The sequence below is a fragment of the Triticum dicoccoides genome, chromosome 3A (assembly GCF_002162155.2).
Source record: "Triticum dicoccoides isolate Atlit2015 ecotype Zavitan chromosome 3A, WEW_v2.0, whole genome shotgun sequence".
NCBI lineage: Eukaryota > Viridiplantae > Streptophyta > Magnoliopsida > Poales > Poaceae > Triticum > Triticum dicoccoides.
Window position 1 is genome coordinate 602,169,940 of NC_041384.1, and position 21,160 is coordinate 602,191,099.

A 21,160-nucleotide genomic window follows, 5' to 3' on the forward strand; every position below is an offset into this window, starting at 1 on the left:
AATATGATGAAGATAGACCCGGGGGCCATAGGTTTCACTAGTGGCTTCTCTCAAGAGCATAAGTATTTTATGGTGGGTGAACGAATTACTGTTGAGCAATTGACAAAATTGAGCATAGTTATGAGAATATCTAGGTATGATCATGTATATAGGCATCACGTCCGAGACAAGTAGACCGACTCCTGCCTACATCTACTACTATTACTCCACACATCGACCACTATCCAGCATGCATCTAGAGTATTAAGTTCAAGAGAACAGAGTAACGCTTTAAGCAAGATGACATGATGTAGAGGGATAAACTCATGCAATATGATGAAAACCCCATCTTGTTATCCTCGATGGCAACAATACAATACGTGCCTTGCTGCCCCTACTGTCACTAGGAAAGGACACCGCAAGATTGAACCCAAAGCTAAGCACTTCTCTCATTGCAAGAAAGATCAATCTAGTAGGCCAAACCAAACTGATAATTCGAAGAGACTTGCAAAGATAACCAATCATACATAAAAGAATTCAGAGAAGATTCAAATATTGTTCATAGATAAACTTGATCATAAACCCACAATTCATCGGTCTCAACAAACACACCGCAAAAAGAAGATTACATCGAATAGATCTCCACAAGAGAGGGGGAGAACTTTGTATTGAGATCCAAAAAGAGAGAAGAAGCCATCTAGCTAATAATTATGGACCCGAAGGTCTGAGGTAAACTACTTACACTTCATCAGAGAGGCTAGGGTGTTGATGTAGAAGCCCTCCGTGATCGATGCCCCCTCCGGCGAAGCTCCGGAACAGGCCCCAAGATGGGATCTCGTGGATACGGGAAGTTACGATGGTGGAATTAGGGTTGTGGCTCCGTTTCTGATCGTTTGGGGGTACGTAGGTATATATAGGAGAAAGAAGTACGTCGGTGGAGCAACAGGGGGCCCACGAGGGTGGAGGGCGCGCCTAGGGGGGGGTAGGTGCGCCCCCTACCTCGTGGCCTCCCTGTTGGTTGCTTGACGTGGGGTCCAAGTCTCCCGGATCTTGTCCGTTCCAAAAATCACATTGCCGAAGGTTTCATTCCGTTTGGACTCCGTTTGATATTCCTTTTCTTCGAAACCCTAAAATAGGCAAAAAACAACAATTCTGGGCTCGGCCTTCGGTTAGTAGGTTAGTCCCAAAAATAATATAAAAGTGGATAATAAAGCCCAATAATGTCCAAAACAGAAGATAATATAGGATGGATCAATCAAAAATTATAGATACGTTAAAGACGTATCAGACGCCGCCGCCGTGGCTGCGAGTCGGCGGCCCGAGCCGCCACAGCTGCCTTCGAGATTTTGGCCGGCCGATCCGCTCTTTCGGCCGGGTTCCGGCCGCGATTCACCGGCCGCCTCCGCCTCGTGCGTTCGTAGGAACGATCGACGTGAATCCGGTGCGGCGGGCGGGGGGCGGTGCCATGGACGCGGCGACGGAGGGCGAGTTCACCACGGCGGCAGTAGAGGCGGCGACGTGGGTCAGCCCACCGGCTGCGGCGGAAGGCGGGGGGGGGGGGAGGGAGGGGGCGGACGAGCGGGTCGCGGGCGGGAAGGCAAATGAATTGGCGGTTGGTCGTTTCGCGGGCAGCCGTGGTTTTACATCACTTGTATCTCGTGATGTAAATTTGCATCACGAAGTTTTCAATTTTACATCTCCGGGAGGCGATGGTCCATTTTTTAACATATAGACCGTCTATTGGAGCAGCGCATTTTGCTCTCGAAGCTTTAAAAGTTAGTTATTTTTATATATGGACCGTCTATTGGAGATGCTCTAAGATTGGTCAATAGGTCTCCAAACAAGGAAATATATAGACCGGTTTCACGCTTTCCTGACCCAAACAAAGTTTCCCTTAAACTGATTGTGTAGAGAAAAACTATTAATACCCGTTTAGCAAAAAAAATCTGCTTTAAACTTGTTTTCCTAAAACCCAGCGCTAATACTCTCGACCCAAACAACCACACTATGCAAATCCCGCTTCATTTTCATCCCACTATGCAAACTGGGCGCCCAAAAATACAAAAAATCGCCCCCCCCCCTGCCACGTCACCGATCCGCGCCCTGTCCACGGCACGATCCGCGGCATCTTCGGGAAAAGCAGCCGCAGCCGTTCATCTCCTCTCCATCGAACGGCTCCAGCCGCCTCCAGAACCCCCGCTCACCCTTTATATACCACCCCTTCCCCCTTCTCATCTCACTCACCGCCTCCACCCACCAAAATCCCCAAATCCCCTCTCTTCCCAAGCTACTCGGAGCAGGCAGGCATGTCGGGGCGCGGCAAGGGCGGCAAGGGGCTCGGCAAGGGCGGCGCGAAGCGCCACCGCAAGGTCCTGCGCGACAACATCCAGGGCATCACCAAGCCGGCGATCCGGAGGCTGGCCCGGAGGGGCGGCGTGAAGCGCATCTCGGGGCTCATCTACGAGGAGACCCGCGGCGTGCTCAAGATCTTCCTCGAGAACGTCATCCGCGACGCCGTCACCTACACCGAGCACGCCCGCCGCAAGACCGTCACCGCCATGGACGTCGTCTACGCGCTCAAGCGCCAGGGCCGCACCCTGTACGGCTTCGGCGGCTGAAGAGCCGCGGCGCTGGCTGGCCCTGGCGCACAAGCCCTGGCTCGCGGTCAAGAAATCGAAGGAGGAGAGAAAGCTGTAGTTGATTTGGGTTCTGTGCCTTCCATGCTTAGTACTAGTAGTATCCTATGCTTAGTAGTTTGCTTCCGTGTTCTGAACCTGATGGGCAAATACTGTGTTTGCCGAGTTATATGATTCAGTTAACGAATTGTTCTCTAGTTATGAATTATGCTAATGACGATGCTATTCTGTTTTACAACTCTTTGTGCTACCGCATTTAGCTTGTTGCAAATCCTGTGATGCAATTGTTTTCTGTCCGTCTTGTATTTCTTTTCTGCAGCTGTTTGTCTGTTGATTCGTGGCTGTCTTCTGCAGATCCCGCAACTAATTGTGTGAATATTTTCTGCAAACCTTCATGTGTCAAGATGATGGCGCTGAGCCTATAGGTTCTCATCGTGCGTTGTAATTTCCCTTCTTTTTTCCGATAGTCCGTTTGGGATGCACTGCAGAACGGTTATCCTTTTCATCTAATTTTTTGCTCCTCTTCGCTGGTAACCTGGTTCTGTCCTGCCTGCGTCTCTGTGCAGACCTTAATTTGTCGGTGTAATATGGCCACAACTTTGCGCCTCTTGCTTGTCAGCCCCTCCCAAAGTCAGTTTCGTTGACTTTTCTGCCCTTTTCGAACAGCCTACTTGTGCTCGCTCCAGTACTGATTGGCAATCGACATTGCCATCGTGCTGCTCTAGGCGTTTAATTTGTTGGGACTCAGGAGACGGCCTTCCAAATCAAACGAACCGCAGAAGTAGTGGAGCGATTTGGAAGCCTTTCAGTTTGAGGTTCCTAGCGATGCGTTGATGTTCCCGTGGGATTCCTAATTTCCTACTAGTTGAAAAAAGAGTTATGGCTCCTTAAAAAAAACGAATCAAAAAGGTGTGTACCAGTGTTTTTGGAATATCCATGAAAAATGGTCTTAATTTTTCAAAAATGCACAAGAATTTAAATGTTCAGTATTTTTAAAGATTTTTTTAGTGGAAGTATTTTTTTTGAGCAGTTTAGTGGAAGTTTTTTTTTGAGACAATAGTGGAAGTATTTTAAAAGAAATGGTTCGTATATTTGGCTATCCATATATTCTGTTTCGCGGGCCGTCTGACGGAACCGGTCCGGGTCCAGGCCCATATTCATTGCCCACCTACCACACCACACCAAACCCACGACCCACGGCCCCTAATAAAGCCGAGGGCCGAAGCCCACCCACCCACAAGTTTCTTCGCTGTCCCTCGTCGTCGTCGGCGCTTCCCCCTCCCGATTCATCGCCGACCCCCTCTCCTCTCCCCCCCTCCCGCAGCACTCGCCCGCTCACAGACACCAATCCACTCCGCCGCCTCCCACACTCCTCTCCACCAAGCCACCGCCGGGCCAGAAGACTCTCCCCGGTGTCTCCTCGGCCAATCGCCCCTCGCCGCCCCCCACACGCCTCCCGTTCCTCGCGTGCCTCATTTTCGCTTGGCGCGCGCGTCCTTTCGATCCGGCTCTATCCGTCCGTACCACCGGCGAAATCGGGCGGCTCTGCTCTCTGCTGCGAGTAGCTAGGGTTTCAGCCGAGCTCCCGGGCTCCGGGGCGCCGGGGGATGGCGGCTCAGGGAGGCGAGGCGGCTGCCGGATCCGACCCCAAGCCCAACGAGGTATGCTTGCGCCGCTCCTCGTCTCTCAGCAATCCCGAGCCTGCCAGGCCTTTGCTTCCGCCCTGTTTTAACCTTTCCCGGGCTTGCACGCGATTCGTTCTGTTTCCGTTATGGCTTGAGAACTGAGATGCAGATTGGTTGCTCAGTCGGCTAGGATGCTAGTCGATTCGCACTATTATATAGCGTCCGCTTCTTTGCTTTGCTGTGGGATAGTTAGGTCCAACCGAGGCACGTGGATAGTTTGTTCTAGCTGCTGGAGCTTCTATTTGATATCTAATGTTTGCTAATTTACTGCCTCAGAAGTGTAGGAATTATGACCAGCGTGACAACTGATGAATTAGCTGATGTAGTGTATTTTGTTTCTGTTCCTTTGCTCATTCACCTATAGATGATATACCTTTCTTGTGATTTAGCCCTCCTGGTAGTTAGTCAATGTGGTAGTATGTGTAAGTTAAGTCGTGAAGTACTCAGGGTGTCAATCCTTGGGGGGCTTAGTATTGGCTCTCAACTTGGATGCTCATGTTTGATGAATTGCCTATAATTGCTTGTGTTCTTGCATGGCAAGCGAATATCTCTAACTGGAGCTGTCATGGCGGATGTAATGTTTTGAATGTACTGCTTCCTGGAAATGTATGGTGACCATTTTTTGTTGTAACTGGTGTATCCGGCACTAGTGGTAGCTTGCAAATGGGTATTACCTGGATGTTAGTACTTCACCTCTCGGAGCAGGCAGTGGAGCAGGATTAGGCTAGGGTCAGGAACTTGGCACTTGGGTGCCGTGGGGCACACGCTAGGGCTAGGGCTGAAGCCATAGGTGCTGGGAGTACTGGAGGAGGCTAGCGTTCTGGAGCAAATAGAAGGTTTGATTGATGTGACTTGTGTATGTTTCATTATCTAGATGGTCTACCTTACAGTTACAGATGGTAGACTCAAAACTGAAAAGGTTAGAATTCCAAATAGAACTCAAACTGCACCGTTATGTAATCCCCCCCTCAATAAGAATGGTCCTCAAGCCTGACAATCTGAAAACCTGTTTTGAATCTTCGAAGCAGGTTTGCCTTTTTCTTACCTTGTCGCAGTTCCTAGATTTGTTGTGGCTGTAGCGTGCTGTGGCCGCAGACCCGCAACGCTTACATGTATCCACAATGCTGGAAGATAGGCTCAAAGAGCTAAGGATGAAACCTCTCATCCGTTGTCTTATCAATATGCTATAGGTATCTGAGAGCCTGTGTTGTTATTACCTATGTCAAGGAGTATTTGTAACTTGCTAACTGGTATTGATTGCTAAGATCAGTGATCTATTGATGAAACCCTGAGCTGTGTCCATCTAGTTGCCCTGATATGGATGGTGATTTGGATCCAGTGATTCAAAAATTTCCACAACCAGGATGTGAGAATTAATGGTATGCTGGTATGTACATTTGGAAATATAAAATCAATGGATACCACAATAGACTGAGAACGAGGTGGCGTCTAGACTCCAAGAAGTGGTATTGAGAGGGAGTGAGTAGGGATGACAATAGGGTCCCATTCTCCAATCAATGATGGGGATGTCCATGTAAACCTAGATTTACAAGGGGATAATTACTGTTCTGAAGATAACCAGACGGCCCCGAAGCACTGGAGTGATCCAGTAGCCGGGAAGGGGCCTAGAAGTGCCTACTATATACCAAACTACACTTGTCTTTACACATTTACAGAGCGTACCCCTGTCCAGTGTCTGGCAGAAAGTTGGGAGCTTCAATTGTTGACTCGTTATCCCCATCTCAGCCCAGGCTAACGGAGCCTGACTTATTCAAGGGAGAGAATGGAGCCTATCGATGCACCCTTGAGAGTAAGATCCTTGGCTCATGTTCCAGAGATACCGTAACAAAAAGCTCCGCAGGGATGCTAGGGTTTGGGTAGACATAGGTTGTGAAGAGAGAATTACTAGAGACAACAGACTGATGTTTTTGCTTGCCTCCTTACAATAGGGATACATCCCTTATATAGACATTTGAGAATATGTCATAAAAAATATACTGTTTGAAACCACTCTTTAGTATGAATTGGATGGTACTACAATTTTTGTGACACATAGCACACGTTTTCAGGGTCTAATTGATGGTCAAAGTTGAACCTCGAGATATGTGTGCGCCATGTAGGGACAGAGGGAGTACCTAATGCTAGGATGGATACACTAAGATAAAACTCCTAGTTTGACACAAACTCTTCTTACAAACTCCCTTCTCTATAGCTGTCTACAACACATACACAGTAAGTATGCAGTGGTATATAGAATGCAGCAAAAAAAAAAAAACCCTGCCCCACTCGCTCGCACAGGTTCCCCCTTCCCTATTTGCCGCGTACTCTAGTCATTTCCTCCATCAGTATTGAGTACTGCATCTTATACCCGCATGCCAACTTGATGAAGTATCAAGGCGACATAGGTGACCACATGGGCTTGGATTATAGGATACCCTCAACGGCCTCAAGGCATGTATTTTGTGTGGCATGAGGTCATGGCTTTGGCTGTGAAGATTTTAACATTTGGGTTGTCCATTTGTAAAGCAACTGAATTTTTCTTAATCTTAAGTCACATTTTAATTATTATTATCCATTGCATCAACATCCAATCATATGGTTAGTGTCACATCAGTCTCCATGCAAACATGATTGCTACAAAATGGACTCGAGGAAAAAAAGTGCAGCTTGTAAATAGCAAAGTCTCTGAACACTTGTGCTGCAGTAGTTGTTAAGCAGTGTTGCTCGAACTGCAATTTGCAGCCAGTTAATGCTATTGTTTTGTTATTTCTGTGTACTAAGTAATTGATGTGGAGTGCCTCATTGATGCCATTACTCACTTTTTTGCGAGGAATTACTCATTTGCTTTGTTACATCAGCCATTTAGATCTCTCTCTGTGTGCATATTTTTCATAAAAAATTGCCACATTAGCAGGGAATTCTGCCTTACATATGCAAAAAGGTGCATCCTATAAATACATTGGGCTTTGTTGTATAACATGCACTTGTCTGTTGAAATATGAATAAGGATATAATACCATTTTCTTTCACATGGTCATGCATTATTGATGAGGATCACTTGCTACCCTGGCAAATGGCTAATGACTTTATGGTTCCTTCCAGACTTCTACCACTGGATTTAATAATATCTTCACCCCAGTAAAGAAACCACTTGGCAGTAATGGTCCGCTCACCTTGGGATCATATGCCAACTGTCCGATCTGCTATTGATGGCTGAGCTTGAGCTTTATATTGCTCACCGCCCAGTGGTGCCCACTGAAATCTCTTTTGCAAAAACACCCTATTCTTCCTTGAAGTTCATGGGCAAACCAAGCAACATCCCGATTCAATTAAATAATTAGTCTTGTAAACTTGTACTCCCTCCGTTCACAAATATGAGATATTCTAACTTTTTCCTGAATCGGATGTATATAGACACGTTTTAGTGTGTTTGTTCACCCATTTCAGTCCGTATGTAGTCTATATTGAAATATCCAAAACATCTTATATTTGTGAACAGAGGGAATAGTATATACTCCTTACTAGTTCTTAGCAACGTACAGATTCCTTACTAGTTTCTTCTGTTTTTTCAAAATCGTTGCTGCCTATAACCTAATATGATTTGATGTCTGGTAGGTGTCAGCTAGGTGGAACAGTGGTGCCTAGTGTGTAGCCTTCACCTTTTAGAACAGTGATTGTAGGTTGGTGATACATGTTTTGCTCATGATCCATAATTATGAGCTGACAATATGTTTGGTCTCACTTAATGACAGGGCTGGAGTGTAGAGCAGACAAGTTCATCTCAGTACCAACCTTCAGCATCGGGTCATCATGCGTGGTCTTCTTCAAGTGGGGCTTCCTGGAACTATTCAGTGGATAATACAAACCAAAATGCAGTTTATTACGATCCACAAAGGGATGTCTCAGTTTCAGGGGCTACTCAAAATGTGACAAATGGTGCACCTCATGTGACTCAACCGGCTGTGGGCACAACTAATGCAACCAATACTTATGCACCTTACTCAAATTCTGTTCAACCTGCCTACAATGCTGCACAATATCCAAACTATTACTATAACTATCCACAACCTGCAAACGATTCTTCTCTTCACCAAGGAGTAGATCAAAGTTCAGGTGCTGCATATCAGCCTCTTACTTCATTTCCGAATTCAGGATCTTACGTTGGTCCTACAAGTAACACATATTATAATGCTGGTGCTGATCAGACTGCGCAAGCATATGCCACCAACAACTATTATTATCAAAACCAGGCCTGGTCTGGAGGAAGTTCTGGAGATGTTCACGCCCAAACATATCAGACTTACGCTCCATCAGATACTAATGCTGCCCAGAGTTCTTGTTCTCTGCCCACCACTTCTTTCCACTATCCTCAACAGTACAACCAGTGGTCTAATTATTATGACCAGTCTGCACCAAACTCCGGTGCCTTAGCAGTTGCTGGCAACAGTGCTTCTGATACAAAATCTCCTAGTGCCGGTTCTGGTTATACATATCCGAGCACCCAGCCGCCTCCACCGGGTACTACCCAACGGAAAAATGATGCTGTTGCACCTACTGCACCTCCCCAGGTATTATTATCAGTTCTGCTTTCTTATTTTGAAGAATTTATGGATTTGACCACATTTTGCATTATTTTTGTGTGCAATTCTGGAATGGCCATGTAGCTTGTCATGGGTAATGTTTTTTCTAAACATAGCTTTGTGCAACTGCCTATGGAAGTATGGTTGATATATTTCTATACTACATATATTTCATTTTGTAGGTATGAGCATATTTTTCTATAGACTTGGTCAAACATAGAGAAGTTTTACTTAGGACAAAGCTAGAGCTTCAATTAATTTGCAACAGAGAGAGTATGTAACAGTGAAGCTACTTACTGCTTTCTAGTTACTTGAAACCTTGCATTGGGTGACAGTGAAGCTACTTACTGCTTTCTAGTTACTTGAAACCTTGCATTGGGTGACAAATGATGCGACATTACTTCTATACGTCCATAAAAGATTACCGGAACCTGTGATACGTCTTTCATTTGACGGTTTTGTTGCATGTGTTAAATTTTATGTGCATCGATGACCATGATGAGAACTCTTCTTTTGGAAGGACAGTTTTTCATGTATTTCTTATGCAATAGCATGCCTTTACCATGTTTTGACTAGCAATTTTTGTGGACAGGTGGTGGGAATCACAGGGTTTCAAAGCCAGCACGTCAACCAGGCACCAGGTGCCCCAGGGTTTCAGAGCCAGCATGTCAACCAGGCACCAGGCGCCCCAGGGTTTCAAAGCCAGCACGTCAACCAGGCACCAGGCGCCCCAGGGTTTCAAAGCCAACACGTCAACCCGGCACCAGGCGTGCAAGGATTTCAAAGCCAGTATGTCAACCTCTCACCAGACACTCCAGGATTTCAAAGCCAGCAAGTCAATCCGACACCAGTCACACCAGGGTTTCAAAGCCAGCACTTGAACCAGGCACCAGGCAACCCAGGTTATGAAAACCCCTATGCTAACAAGACAGCTGCCGTCTCAGGGTTTCAGAACCATTATATCAACCAGGCACCAGCTTACCAACAAAACTCTACAAGTCATAGCCAGTTACCATTAAGTAACCAACGAGATCAACAGAAAGCTTTGCATGCGCAAGGTCCAAGCTCAAATGTTTATTCAGTCAATCATGTTAATGAAAACTCTCAACCAACTTTGCAGGGTTTTGCGAAAACAGTTGCCAGTGTAAATAAAGTACACATCCCGACAAATCCTCGAATAGCTCCAGGTTTCCCAATGTCAATGCCCCAAACCGGGAAGAAATTAGAAGCTGATTCATCGCTAAAACCTGCTTATGTTGGTGTTTCCATGCCCAAGACTGACATGAATGCAGCTCAAGATGGTCATGGAGCTGCCGTTCAGGTGAGACTATATATTCTAGTTACCCCGTTCTTTTTGTTGAGCATCGATGTCCGATGGTGGTATAATTATACAGCTAAGCCAATGGAGTCCTTACTCCTCCAGGCACATGAACCAACCCCCCGTGGAAATGTGAACATGGTAAAACTGAAATGCTAGCGCAGACCAGTACAATTATTGAAGTAGGATTTGTACACTACAGTCCAGAGCCCAGACCCCAATAGAAGTGCCTAGATTCAAACCTTTCAAGTTAAGACTTCGATAAAATAGCACACCTATGTTTGTAGTATTGTATATCGGTGTTCATACCATTCTTGACAACTTTCCACTAACCATCATTCTATTTTATATTATTTTTGTGCTGTCCAGGGATCATTCCCTGTTTCACTTTGTACTTATGTCGAGCGGAATCTTTCCCGTTGCAAGGATGATGCCCAGAGATCTGCCACCCAAAGCATCATGAAGGAGGTTCAGTAATCCATTTTTGTTCTTCTTTTTATCACTGTCTTTGCTTCTGCTTTCCTGAGACCTTGGTTCATGGGATGTTTAATAAAATTTACAAAATAGAACTTCAGTTTCTTTTGGTTGTTCCTTATTAACTTGTATTTTCCTTCCATATCCTTGTAAGTTTAATAAGAGGTTGTTAACTTTCACATTTTTCTCTTCCTATAATATCAGATGATCACCAAGGCAACTGCTGATGGGACCCTTCATACTAAGAATTGGGACATTGAGCCGTTATTAGCTTTGCCAGAAAATGCTAAAGGCACAAATATGACAAGGTAACCTTTTCCTGTATGGGGCGATACTGCACTAACCAGCAATCGTATGCCAATGACCATCATTCTTTTTATGTAAAAAGGGCAAGGTGCTTTGCTTTGTCCAGCATGGACGGAGTTTGAATTTGAATTCCACATTTTCCCTCAACACTAAACTAAAAACTTGGTGAAAACCAACTCTTTGTTCGGCATGAATGGGATGCCACGTTTTTCCTTAACATTTAAACCTAAAAGTTTGGTGAAAACCAACAACGGAAATAACTCTACCAGCATCACGGGCAATAATTAAAGGGAAGCCCGGTGCAAGTAGCTCCCGCTTGTGCAGGGTCCGGGGAAGGGTCCGACCACTTTGGGTCTATAGTACGCAGCCTTTCCCTACATTTCTGCAAGAGGCTGTTTCCAGGACTCGAACCCGTGACCTCGTGGTCACAAGGCAACAACTTTACCACTGCGCCAAGGCTCCCCTTCCTAGGGACTGTCGCAAATATAAGTAGAAACAAGTGGAGAAATAATATAACTTACATGACTTTGGATTGCAAATTCAACGTGATAACAGAGTGTACGGGCTATTTGCCATCTTAAGCAGCTCAGGTGTATAATTGGGTACCCAAAGAAAAGCATTGCCACTTTTCGGGGTTGGTTCAGTGGATTCTTTATAGTCTGTTATATTGGTCTTGGGAGGGCTTAACTTCTTCCTGGAACTGGCATACGGAAAAAGATTGTGGGGAAGACTTCAGCTTTCATTATAAAAGACACTTATGCTTCCCTGAGAAACGCCCCGAGCGTAGGGAGGACTTAAGATTATGGTAGTAAAGCTGACCCTCCCCCTTAGAGGGCCAATCGGTTAACTAGTCTTGTTTTTTTAATCCTTTGGCAGCAACGCAAAGGATTCAAGTCCCTTCTCCTTTTCAACATCTAGGAGGAGCCCGAGTAGACGTACGAAGAGTAGGTGGGAGCCTGTTGCAGAGGAAAAAGTAACTAACAAGGTGGAGGTTGTTTCGAAAGAGCCAGCAAAAAGTAATGCCTGCACTACTTGGGAAAATACTAGAAGAATGGTAAGCCCTCAGATGGGTTAACATTACATATATGCCTTTCATTCTGGAAATTTTTAACTTGAATACGACCATCTCCCTAGGTTTGTTTTGTTTACTCAAATTCTCTTCTTGGGCAAATAATTGGTTTTATATGTCACAGGGTAACACTTGGAATCTTGGAAACTTTGTCCAGTCGCGTCAGCCTCCTACAAGCCAATGGAATCAGAGGCCCTCTAAAAAGCAGCGGATTGGTGGTAATGCGAATCTAACAAAAAACGGGAATGCTTCTAGTGACAGTGATAAGGAGCAGGATCTTACGAAATATTATGCCAGTTCAATTGCACTAACAAATTCACCGGAGGAGAAGAAGCGACGAGAGCATAGATCTAAGCGATTTGAACATGGTCAGGGTGCATCATCAAAATCTACGAGTTCCATACCATATAAGGATGGAGCAGCCAATGTATACACAAGGGGAGCCATTTCAATGCTTAACAATAGAAGTAATGGAGATGGTGCTAGCTTGGCGGTGGAGGACATCGACTGGGATGCACTTACAATTAAGGGAACATGTCAGGAAATTGAGAAACGATATCTACGCCTTACATCCGCACCTGATCCAGCCACTGTAAGGATGCTTTGCTAATTTTTTTGTACACTGTAGGCTTGGAAAACATATTGTTGATACAAAAATTAAATTTAGAGATAAATTATGCCTTGTTGCTGTTTTCTTGCTTTAGCTTTCTTATCACATCTTTTGCAGGTAAGGCCAGAAGATGTCTTAGAGAAAGCTCTTCACATGGTTGAAACATCTGAAAAGAATTACCTCTATAAATGTGATCAATTGAAATCTATCAGGCAAGACCTTACTGTTCAGAGGATTCAGAACGAGCTGACTGTCAAGGTATTCCTTGATAATAACCTCTCATTGTGGTATACTGCATTTTAGTATCAATCTTCAGATGTACTCCCTCCGTTCCTAAATATTTGTCTTTCTAGACATTTCAAATGACTACTACATACGGATGTATGTAGACATATTTTAGAGTGTAGATTCACTCATTTTGCTCCGTATGTAGTCACTTGTTGAAATGCCTAGAAAGACAAGTATTTAGGAACGGAGGGAGTATTACACTGTTTTTCATGGGGGCATCAATCTGCTTTGTCCAAAACTATTTATTTTTTCCTTCTGTATTAATGTTTCATTCCTATTTCAGGTTTATGAAACTCATGCACGCTTAGCACTTCAAGCTGGAGATTTGTCCGAATATAATCAGGTTTGCTTAACTTGTTCTGATTCATCTTAGTGCTGAAACAAGTAAAGCAATCTTATTTCGTGTTCTAGTTTCCGAATAGAATAAAGAAGAAAAAATGGGTCACTGATGATGATATTTTTAATAGCAGCACGAGGCTGGGGGGACTTTAAGTCTCCTCCCTGGTGGAACATCCTTCGGAATCCTTGCGCAAATTTCCTTTGGAATCCTTGCGCAAATTTCCTTTGGAATCCTCCCCTCGTCGTTAGCTTCCATTTAAGCCGATGCGAGTTCTTTTACAAAAACATATAGCCTTATTTGCAATTTGTTATAGTAATGTAGGGTATTGTCTTTACTTTCTTCTGAAACCAGTAGCTGTATTCTTACTTGATAGTAATTTGTATTGATGATCCAGTTGCCTGAAAGAGAACGAAATCAACAGCCTAGTCTCTTTAATTATTATTTTTTGCAACACTTGGCAGTGTCAATCACAGCTGACGAGGTTATACGGTGAAGGAATCGCTGGCTGTCATCTTGAGTTCTCCGCTTACAACTTGTTGTGTGTCATGTTACACTCTAATAACAAAAGAGACTTGCTTTCATCCATGGCAAGGTATATATATTGAATAATAAGTGCATATACAAAATGGTTATTCCGTTGCTACACTAGCCATATTTGATGCATCTGTTATCCTCAGCTTGTCAAAGGAGGCCAGGCTAGACGAAACAGTCAAGCATGCGCTTGCAGTTCATTCTGCTGTTTCATCTGGAAACTATGTCATGTTCTTTAAATTATACAAGAAGGCACCTGGCTTGAACTCATGTCTTATGGGTAAAGATGATATTTCTTTTACTTGACATTCTTTTGTCAATTTTGATATTAACTTTTCCGTTAAGATGATGCTTGGCTACTTACGCTATTTGCTTTGCAGACCTCTATGTTGAGCGGATGCGTTTTGAGGCAATAAAATGCATGTCAAAATCTTATCGGCCAACTGTACCTGTGAGATATGTTACACGAGTTTTGGGATTCACAAGAGTTGACGTACTTTGTGAGGCTAACGTAGCTGATGGTTTAGAAGAATGTGAGGAATGGTTAAAAGCACATGGTGCCGTTCTTGCAGTAGATGAAAATAGCGGAGAATTACAGATAGACACAAAGGTAAACCTTGCACTCGGTTTATGTAGTGTGTTTGTGGTATCTTATGGTCTTTGAAACATTATGCTATTTCTTTATGCTTGACAGGTTTCTTCTGCTTCTCTATACATGCCGGAGCCTGATAATGCTGTTTCACATGGTGATGCATCTCTTGCCGTAGATGATTTTTTGGCGCGAGCATCATAAAGAATGTCATGGTGATTGGGTGAGCAACTTTTACCCTTTTGGCACCGAGCTTTGATGCACTGCGATATTACATATTGCCAATGCCAGTAGAGGAACACTATATTAATGCAGGACATGCACATGAAATTGACCGCGGATGAAGGGTATTGCAACTAATTGGCTTCACAAACAGATGCAGCATGTGAGTAGGCGACATTTTGGCAGCCTCACAATGTGCTCTAGTGCCGTTGGATCCACTGGCAAGTTCTGATAAGCGACTAATCTCCAGCTCTGTGAGTCCCGTATCACAATCAGAAGTATGGGCAGCACTAACAGATATGAATCACCCGGTAAAATTTATATATAGGTCCGAGCATTGAGCATTGCCTTTGTACCGCCTGTTTTTGTCATAACCCAGTTCAGTGTATTGTACAATTTTTGTTCACAATAGGTGTTGCTCGATGTCAGTTTTTGTCAAATTCGACAATACTGATGTTCTGAAATTTTGTTCCCTCATTTTCCTCAGGAGAAGTCATGTTTCTCAGGGTTAGAGCTTGTGGTAAGAGTGACTAATGTTTCATTTTCTGTTACCATGTAGTGGACCGTTGTAAACTGCAGAACAATGGATATGATATGCAAGTGTTTTTGTTGTCTCGTTCAGAGTTGGATGATTCTGCATCATATAGTACTACTGTATGTCTGGCCCAGCCGTTATCGGTACATGGTCCAACTATTTTGTGTGTTTATGCGGCACATGGCCTGCACTACTAACAATGTGTTGGGGATATTACTACCAGTATGACCCGCCCAGGAGGGGCCGGATCAACCCTGATGGCGGGTTACATAAGAAGCCCAATATACATTTAAGATGATAGCTTATTAAACATATAGAAGGCCCAAAGGCTTGGGGCCGGCTTAAGGCCCGATATTGTAAACCGCCGTATGTAAGTAAAGACTTATAAAGAAAGACATGTAAAGGAAGTCACTGAGCCTGACACGGTTATGAGCCGGCCGGAACTCTGTAGGCCATCAGGCGTCAACCCATGTATATAAGGGGATGACCCGGTGGCGGCTTAGGGCAAGAAACAACCAAATCGATAACCAAGCCGGCGAGTTGAGCCCCATGGAAATAAAAATTTCAGCAATACCAATAGACGTATGCTTTTACCTTCATCGTAAGGGGCCGAACTAATATAAAAACTTGTGTGTCCCTTGTTCCGATTAACCCTTTTAAGCTTCCTAGTGCGATGGCCCTGTGACTAAGTCCTTGCTCTAGGACATCTGCCGTGTCAACTCCACGACAGTTGGTGCCCATCATGGGACTAGCGCACGGTGGATTTGAGGTCTTGAAGAGCAACTTCGAAGGGCTCAAGGGATACATTGTGGGCCGGATGACCAAGAGTCGTCGCGGCAAGCTCTACATCGACGACGAAGGCTGGTGCCTCGAGGCTGGCTCAATCGAGTACGGGTACCGGGTCCCCTTCGGCGGAATTCACGTCTTCATCGGCCGGATCGGCGAGTCAGGCCCTGAGCCGGACGTCCACACCAACCTCATCGAAACGGCTCAGCGCGCCAGGACCGCCCGTGTTCAATCTGTCGTGAAACATGTCTTCGTAGGCTGCATCCATGGCGGTGAATACTCCGAAGGACCGATGGAAGGCGGGGAGACGGCCATCTGCTCTGATACTGCATCATCAACAGGTGAGACGGACTTGTTGTACCAGCTGCAAGATGGCATGCCCGGGGGCTGTTCCGATGGCAGCAGTATTCCGGACCCCCTTGAGCCGCCGAATTGGGCCGGAGTCTTCATGGCGGGGACGCAGCCCGGGCAGAATTCTACCTCATCGACAGCAGCAGCTACCGGGTCGGCAGCAGCCGGGCCAGGAGACCCCGCGCGCCCCCCAGCTCAGATTCTAATGGACCTCATGGATCGGCTGACGACTCTGTTAACCGCTGCGGTAGAGCCGGCGGATAAAGCTCAGCACGACGCAGAAGTGGCACGCGTGCGGGAGGAGATGGTGCAAGCTAAAGAAAATCTAGCCGCGGAGGAAACCCAGATGGCAGCAGAACGAGCAGCTCTGGACGCTCGTGCTCAGCAACTTCAAGCAGAAACTTCCGGCTCTCGGTGAATCTTAACGCATCAAACGAAGTCATGAGGAGGAGGCATCAGAAAACTCAGTCACGTTTGCCTCTAACGCTGGATCCGAGGAACCTGTTCCATACACCCGGGGCTGGGGGGAGCCACCCGCCAGAGGCAAACCGGGTCACAACACCCGATGCACCAGTTCAGCCACGCGCCATGGAGCCACATCGTGTAAATACAACTCCTCCTTGTTATGTGTCAACACCTCCGGGTCACTTCTTCAACCCCCTGGAAAACCTCATCGCAGCGTCGGCTCGTTTGGCTTAGGGCAGTCAAAGCTCCGGCTTGCGCGCAGGAGCGTTTTACTTCTTGGAACCTGGCAGGAAGGATGGGCAGCTTCTTCAGGACGTCGCTGAGCCGGTTAGGTTCTTGATTAGCAGGAGAGATGGCAGCCAGAGCCCGTTGTGCGCCGATATACAATCGTTCAACTAAAGTGTATACTGCCTTCAGCTTAATCAACGTGTCTTGGCTCAGATTCTTACTTCGCGGACCTGCATATATTTTTAACAGAGTCAGTTGGCAGATTATACTCCGGTTTGGCAAAAAATATACGAAAGGTCAAATCAGGCAGCTTACCAAAGATAACAACAACCATCTGAGACACCCGCCCCTTTAAACCATTCAGCTCTGTTGAAATCTCTTTCAGAGCTGTTTCGGCTGTCTCAGCTCGTCGGGTCAGAAGTGTTTTCTCATTTTCCCAAGTCTTCTCCTTGGCAGCAAAGCTGGTCTTCAAGTTTTCCGTTGCAGAAAGGCTTATTTGCAGTTTGGAGGTGGAAGATTTGATTTCTGACTCCTGACTCGCTAGTCGGGTCTTTGCGTCAGTCAATTGAGAGTTCAATTCAGACAAGGCATTCTATGAAACGTTTAGATAAGTCAAGACTTAGTTTCAAATTCGAATATCCAAATTCAAGATTGAAGTCTTAAGTACTTTACGAATAAACCACTTGACACTTGGGGGCTAATGTATGCCAAATCAATTTTTTACGACTCTACAAATATATTTAAAGTCCCAAGTCCCTTACAAAGTAACAACACTTGGCACTTGGGGGCTAATGTATGCAGTTCAGCAAGTTTAGCAAGGTTAAGCCGGAGTGTTAAGTACTTTGAAGACGGTTTTAAATTCTAAAGTACCGATTCATTAATGATCAAAATGAACCGGTCCTTGGGGACTATAGGTGAAGTTCTGTTCTATCAATATCAGGCAAAGATTCAGAGGTAAAAGTCTCGGCCTATATTTTAAGTCTACAGGTTATTCCGTTTCTCTCATAATCTGAAGATTTGGGGGCTGAAGGAATATTAGTAAACCGGAAACAACGTACCTCATACTTCAACTGAAGCTGCTTGACCATCTCGATCTCAGACTCACGACTGGAGTGTACATGACTGAGATAGCTGGATAAGATATCACTGGCATTGAGACGGTCATAGTTGGCAACATCAAAGCAAACCTTCTGCCTCTTCAATGCTTCTTGCTTTGCTGTGCACCGAGCCAGCACCATTGGGTTCCCCGGCTCAACAAAGCGGCTCCCAGTAATTTGAACATCTTGAGCAGGTGGAGACGGCGGGTCGGTTGAGCTTGACGGTCCAGCTGTAGAAGGATCCATAATGGCTTCGTCAAAAGTCGGCTCAGGAGGGTTTGCCTCATTGTCAATAGGCGGGTGTTCTGGAGCATTAGCCAATGGAGAAGGCGGCCTAGCCGGTTCAGATGCTAGCACTGGCGGGTCTTCCGCCGGTTTAGCCGCCTTCGTCTTCTTGGATTTAGCCTGGCCACTAAGGAAAAATATTGCAGGATTGTCAGCATAAAGATACAATTGAGCAAACCCAGAAGAAAGAAGGATTTTTGATTACCCAGGACCAGTCTTGAAAGCCGGAAATTGTGTTTGTGATGAGTCGCCTGAAGAACGAGACACCTCCTGAAAGGATAAGAGAAAAGAGTTAAAAGAAATACAAGGAGCAGGATTCATTAAAACGAGTTAAAGACAACAATAAGTAAACCTCGTTCGGGCGTTTCCGAGAGGTCTGTTGAAGGACAACAGCCGGTTCATCTTCAATCCCAACTTCACGGCGGCTTTCATGTTGTTGCTTTTTCAAATGAAAGTTGGGATCCAAGTGAGCTAAGGGGTTAGAAAACCTTACTTTACGGATCACTCGTCGAACTTTGTGTCTTGGTAAGGGCTCTGAGTCGGAGGAAATGATAGTTATCTCTGCTTCCCCAGCCTGACTGGCCCCAGTGTCATCCTGGTAAGGATCAGTGTCAATAAGATTGTTAAAAAATTGGCCAAGGGAATCAAGGGCTACCTCCGAGTCAGACGTGTCATCAAGTTTCATTAAATCTTCAGCAGTGGTCTTCTTTTTCTTCTTCGATCTCCGGGTCGATTTCTTGGCATTCATGGTGGCGAGTTTCGCCTTCTTGGCAGCTTCGTGATCATATTTCACTTTCCAAAAGTCAGAATTGGCCTACAAAGACAAGAGGAAGGATCAGTGATAAACAATGCGGCTGGACAAAATACAAAGGAAAAAAGATGAGAATATCCTTACTTCTGGTACCGGGTTAAGTTTACAGAAGGGATTTAACCTAACAATACTGCAATCTTCATACTTCCCATTCACCAGAAGGTTCACTTCGCCGTCTTTTGGATTGGGTCGTTCTTCTTCTGGGTCAGGAGCATGATAAGACATGATGCTTTTTGAGGGCACAAACCCAATGAGGAAGAACTCTTTTAAACAATCCTCAGTTATGGTCGAGGGGACCCAATTACAGATGGTGGGTGTCTTTGACGGCATGATGTGCAAGGAACTGAAAAAGAAATAACAACATGCCGGTTCAGTTTACGGTCAGGATAACAGTTAAAGGCTGAAGATGTAAAACAAGTAATAGCGGCTTAACTAAGGGCTAATGACATATAAGGAAAAGAAAGCCGATGCGGTAAGCCGCCATGACTACAAATTTTTTCAGAAAGCAGATTCAGCTAAGTATTGGCATAAACAAGTTTTACCAAGCTGTCATTATTATTTTGGATCAAATGGCCGTTCTGAAAATAAAAATATTCTAGATCTAAAAATCTAGTACAGATGAGTTCGTCAGCTATAACGAAGCATCTATACAGGAAAAAGGGATCTACTGTTATAAAAAATTGGACGCAAAACAACTACCGCGCAAGTTATATCTCCTCTTTGGATCAAGAGAGGCTGCGGAGGAAGAACTACCAAAAAGGTTCATGAAGAACGGTGAAAAACACCGATGAACTCGCAAGCCCTAATGCAGATCTAAAAAGTTTGAGAAGGCAAGACTTACGGATGCGGATTCGCTGCGGAGGGTCGTCGCCGTTTATCTGGACAGTTAAGGGTGATGCAACGGTCAAGCTCGAGGATGACGATGAGCGTTGTGGCGGCGGCGAGCCTATTTATAAGGGCAGATGCGAACAGACGGGCGCGAAAATCAAGGGAGAACCAAGTAATGGTTATCCAGCTATATAGACGCCTCGATTCTCAGGAAGCATTAAAGATAAAAGGTCCGTTGGAAGATGACGTCATGAAAGTTTTTTGTGTTTTCCAAAGATGACGTCACGGCGGGTTACAGAGTTTTTCAGACAGAGGATGGATTTCATCTAAGTATTGAAGATTGACAAAGAACAAAGTTCAAAGTCAACCTGGGGCCTAATGTTGGGGATATTACTACCAGTATGACCCGCCCAGGAGGGGCCGGGTCAACCCTAATGGAGGGTTACATAAGAAGCCAATATACATTCAAGATGATAGTTTATTAAACATATAGAAGGCCCAAAGGCCTGGGGCCGGCTTAAGGCCCGATATTGTAAACCGCCGTATGTAAGGAAAGACTTGTAAAGAAAGGCATGTAAAGGAAGTCACCGAGCCGGACACGGTTATGATCCGGCCGGGACTCTGTAGGCCACCAGGCGTCAACCCATGTATATAAGTGTAACATCCCAAATTTTCAATTTGGAATGTTATACATTAGATCATCTATGCATATCATATTTTAATTTTTGCATTTTGGTAGATCCTAGAAATTCTACGCAACTCAAGGACCCACGGAGAGAGTTGGGGATTTCGTTATTTTCTATTTGAGTTTTCTCAAATTTTGAGAATAGGATCATTTGATTTTGTTATTTTATCGTCAATTATTTCTATTACAAAAATATGAGAGAGGGAATAAAATGACTTTCCCAAAATAAAGAAATATTGAGGATTTAATAATAAAATCAAATAAGATTTTATTTCGGAGTTTTTTGTTATTTTATTTGAATTTAGGAAAAATGTGCGTTTTTCAAAATTGCATTTAGGCCCCAAATAAATGTTCACCTTGTGAGGCTTGATTTTAGAAGCCCGGGAAAATTTATTTCAGGATTTTTGGAGTCCGTTTAGTATTTCTTTTTATTTTTCTTCTGCGCGTAATTATTTAAAAAAA

At 44.8% G+C, this 21,160-nt stretch overlaps 2 protein-coding genes across 4 annotated transcripts; both read left to right on the top strand.

Moving 5' to 3' along the window:
* Window positions 1-2,209: 2,209 nt before the first annotated feature.
* Window positions 2,210-2,853, top strand: LOC119269504 (histone H4). Its single transcript, XM_037551353.1, has one exon. The coding sequence runs from the start codon at window positions 2,286-2,288 to the stop codon at window positions 2,595-2,597; it is 312 nt and encodes a 103-aa protein (XP_037407250.1). The 5' UTR covers window positions 2,210-2,285; the 3' UTR covers window positions 2,598-2,853.
* Window positions 2,854-3,879: 1,026 nt separating this feature from the next.
* On the top strand, window positions 3,880-15,248 carry LOC119269506 (SAC3 family protein A-like). 3 transcript variants are annotated; one of them, XM_037551355.1, is made up of 14 exons: window positions 3,880-4,276; window positions 8,053-8,868; window positions 9,473-10,201; window positions 10,568-10,666; window positions 10,877-10,980; window positions 11,855-12,032; window positions 12,172-12,639; window positions 12,775-12,915; window positions 13,229-13,288; window positions 13,747-13,877; window positions 13,963-14,096; window positions 14,197-14,426; window positions 14,511-14,628; window positions 14,721-15,248. In XM_037551355.1, exons 1-13 carry the CDS (start codon window positions 4,223-4,225, stop codon window positions 14,607-14,609), a joined length of 3,243 nt encoding a protein of 1,080 aa, XP_037407252.1. In that variant the 5' UTR covers window positions 3,880-4,222; the 3' UTR covers window positions 14,610-14,628; window positions 14,721-15,248. The 3 variants fall into 3 exon arrangements, with proteins under 3 accessions (XP_037407252.1, XP_037407253.1, XP_037407251.1); XM_037551356.1 differs by having other exon boundaries at window positions 14,782-15,248; XM_037551354.1 differs by having other exon boundaries at window positions 14,511-15,248.
* Window positions 15,249-21,160: the final 5,912 nt, after the last annotated feature.

Bases quoted from the DNA above. Each gene is read 5' to 3' on its own strand.
- LOC119269504 (XM_037551353.1), top strand. From the start codon at position 2,286: ATGTCGGGGCGCGGCAAGGGCGGCAAGGGGCTCGGCAAGGGCGGCGCG.
- LOC119269506 (XM_037551354.1), top strand. From the start codon at position 4,223: ATGGCGGCTCAGGGAGGCGAGGCGGCTGCCGGATCCGACCCCAAGCCC. The intron at 10,981-11,854 runs GTAACCTTTTCC...ATCCTTTGGCAG, and splicing joins AAAGGCACAAATATGACAAG to CAACGCAAAGGATTCAAGTC. The intron at 13,878-13,962 runs GTATATATATTG...TGTTATCCTCAG, and splicing joins TTGCTTTCATCCATGGCAAG to CTTGTCAAAGGAGGCCAGGC.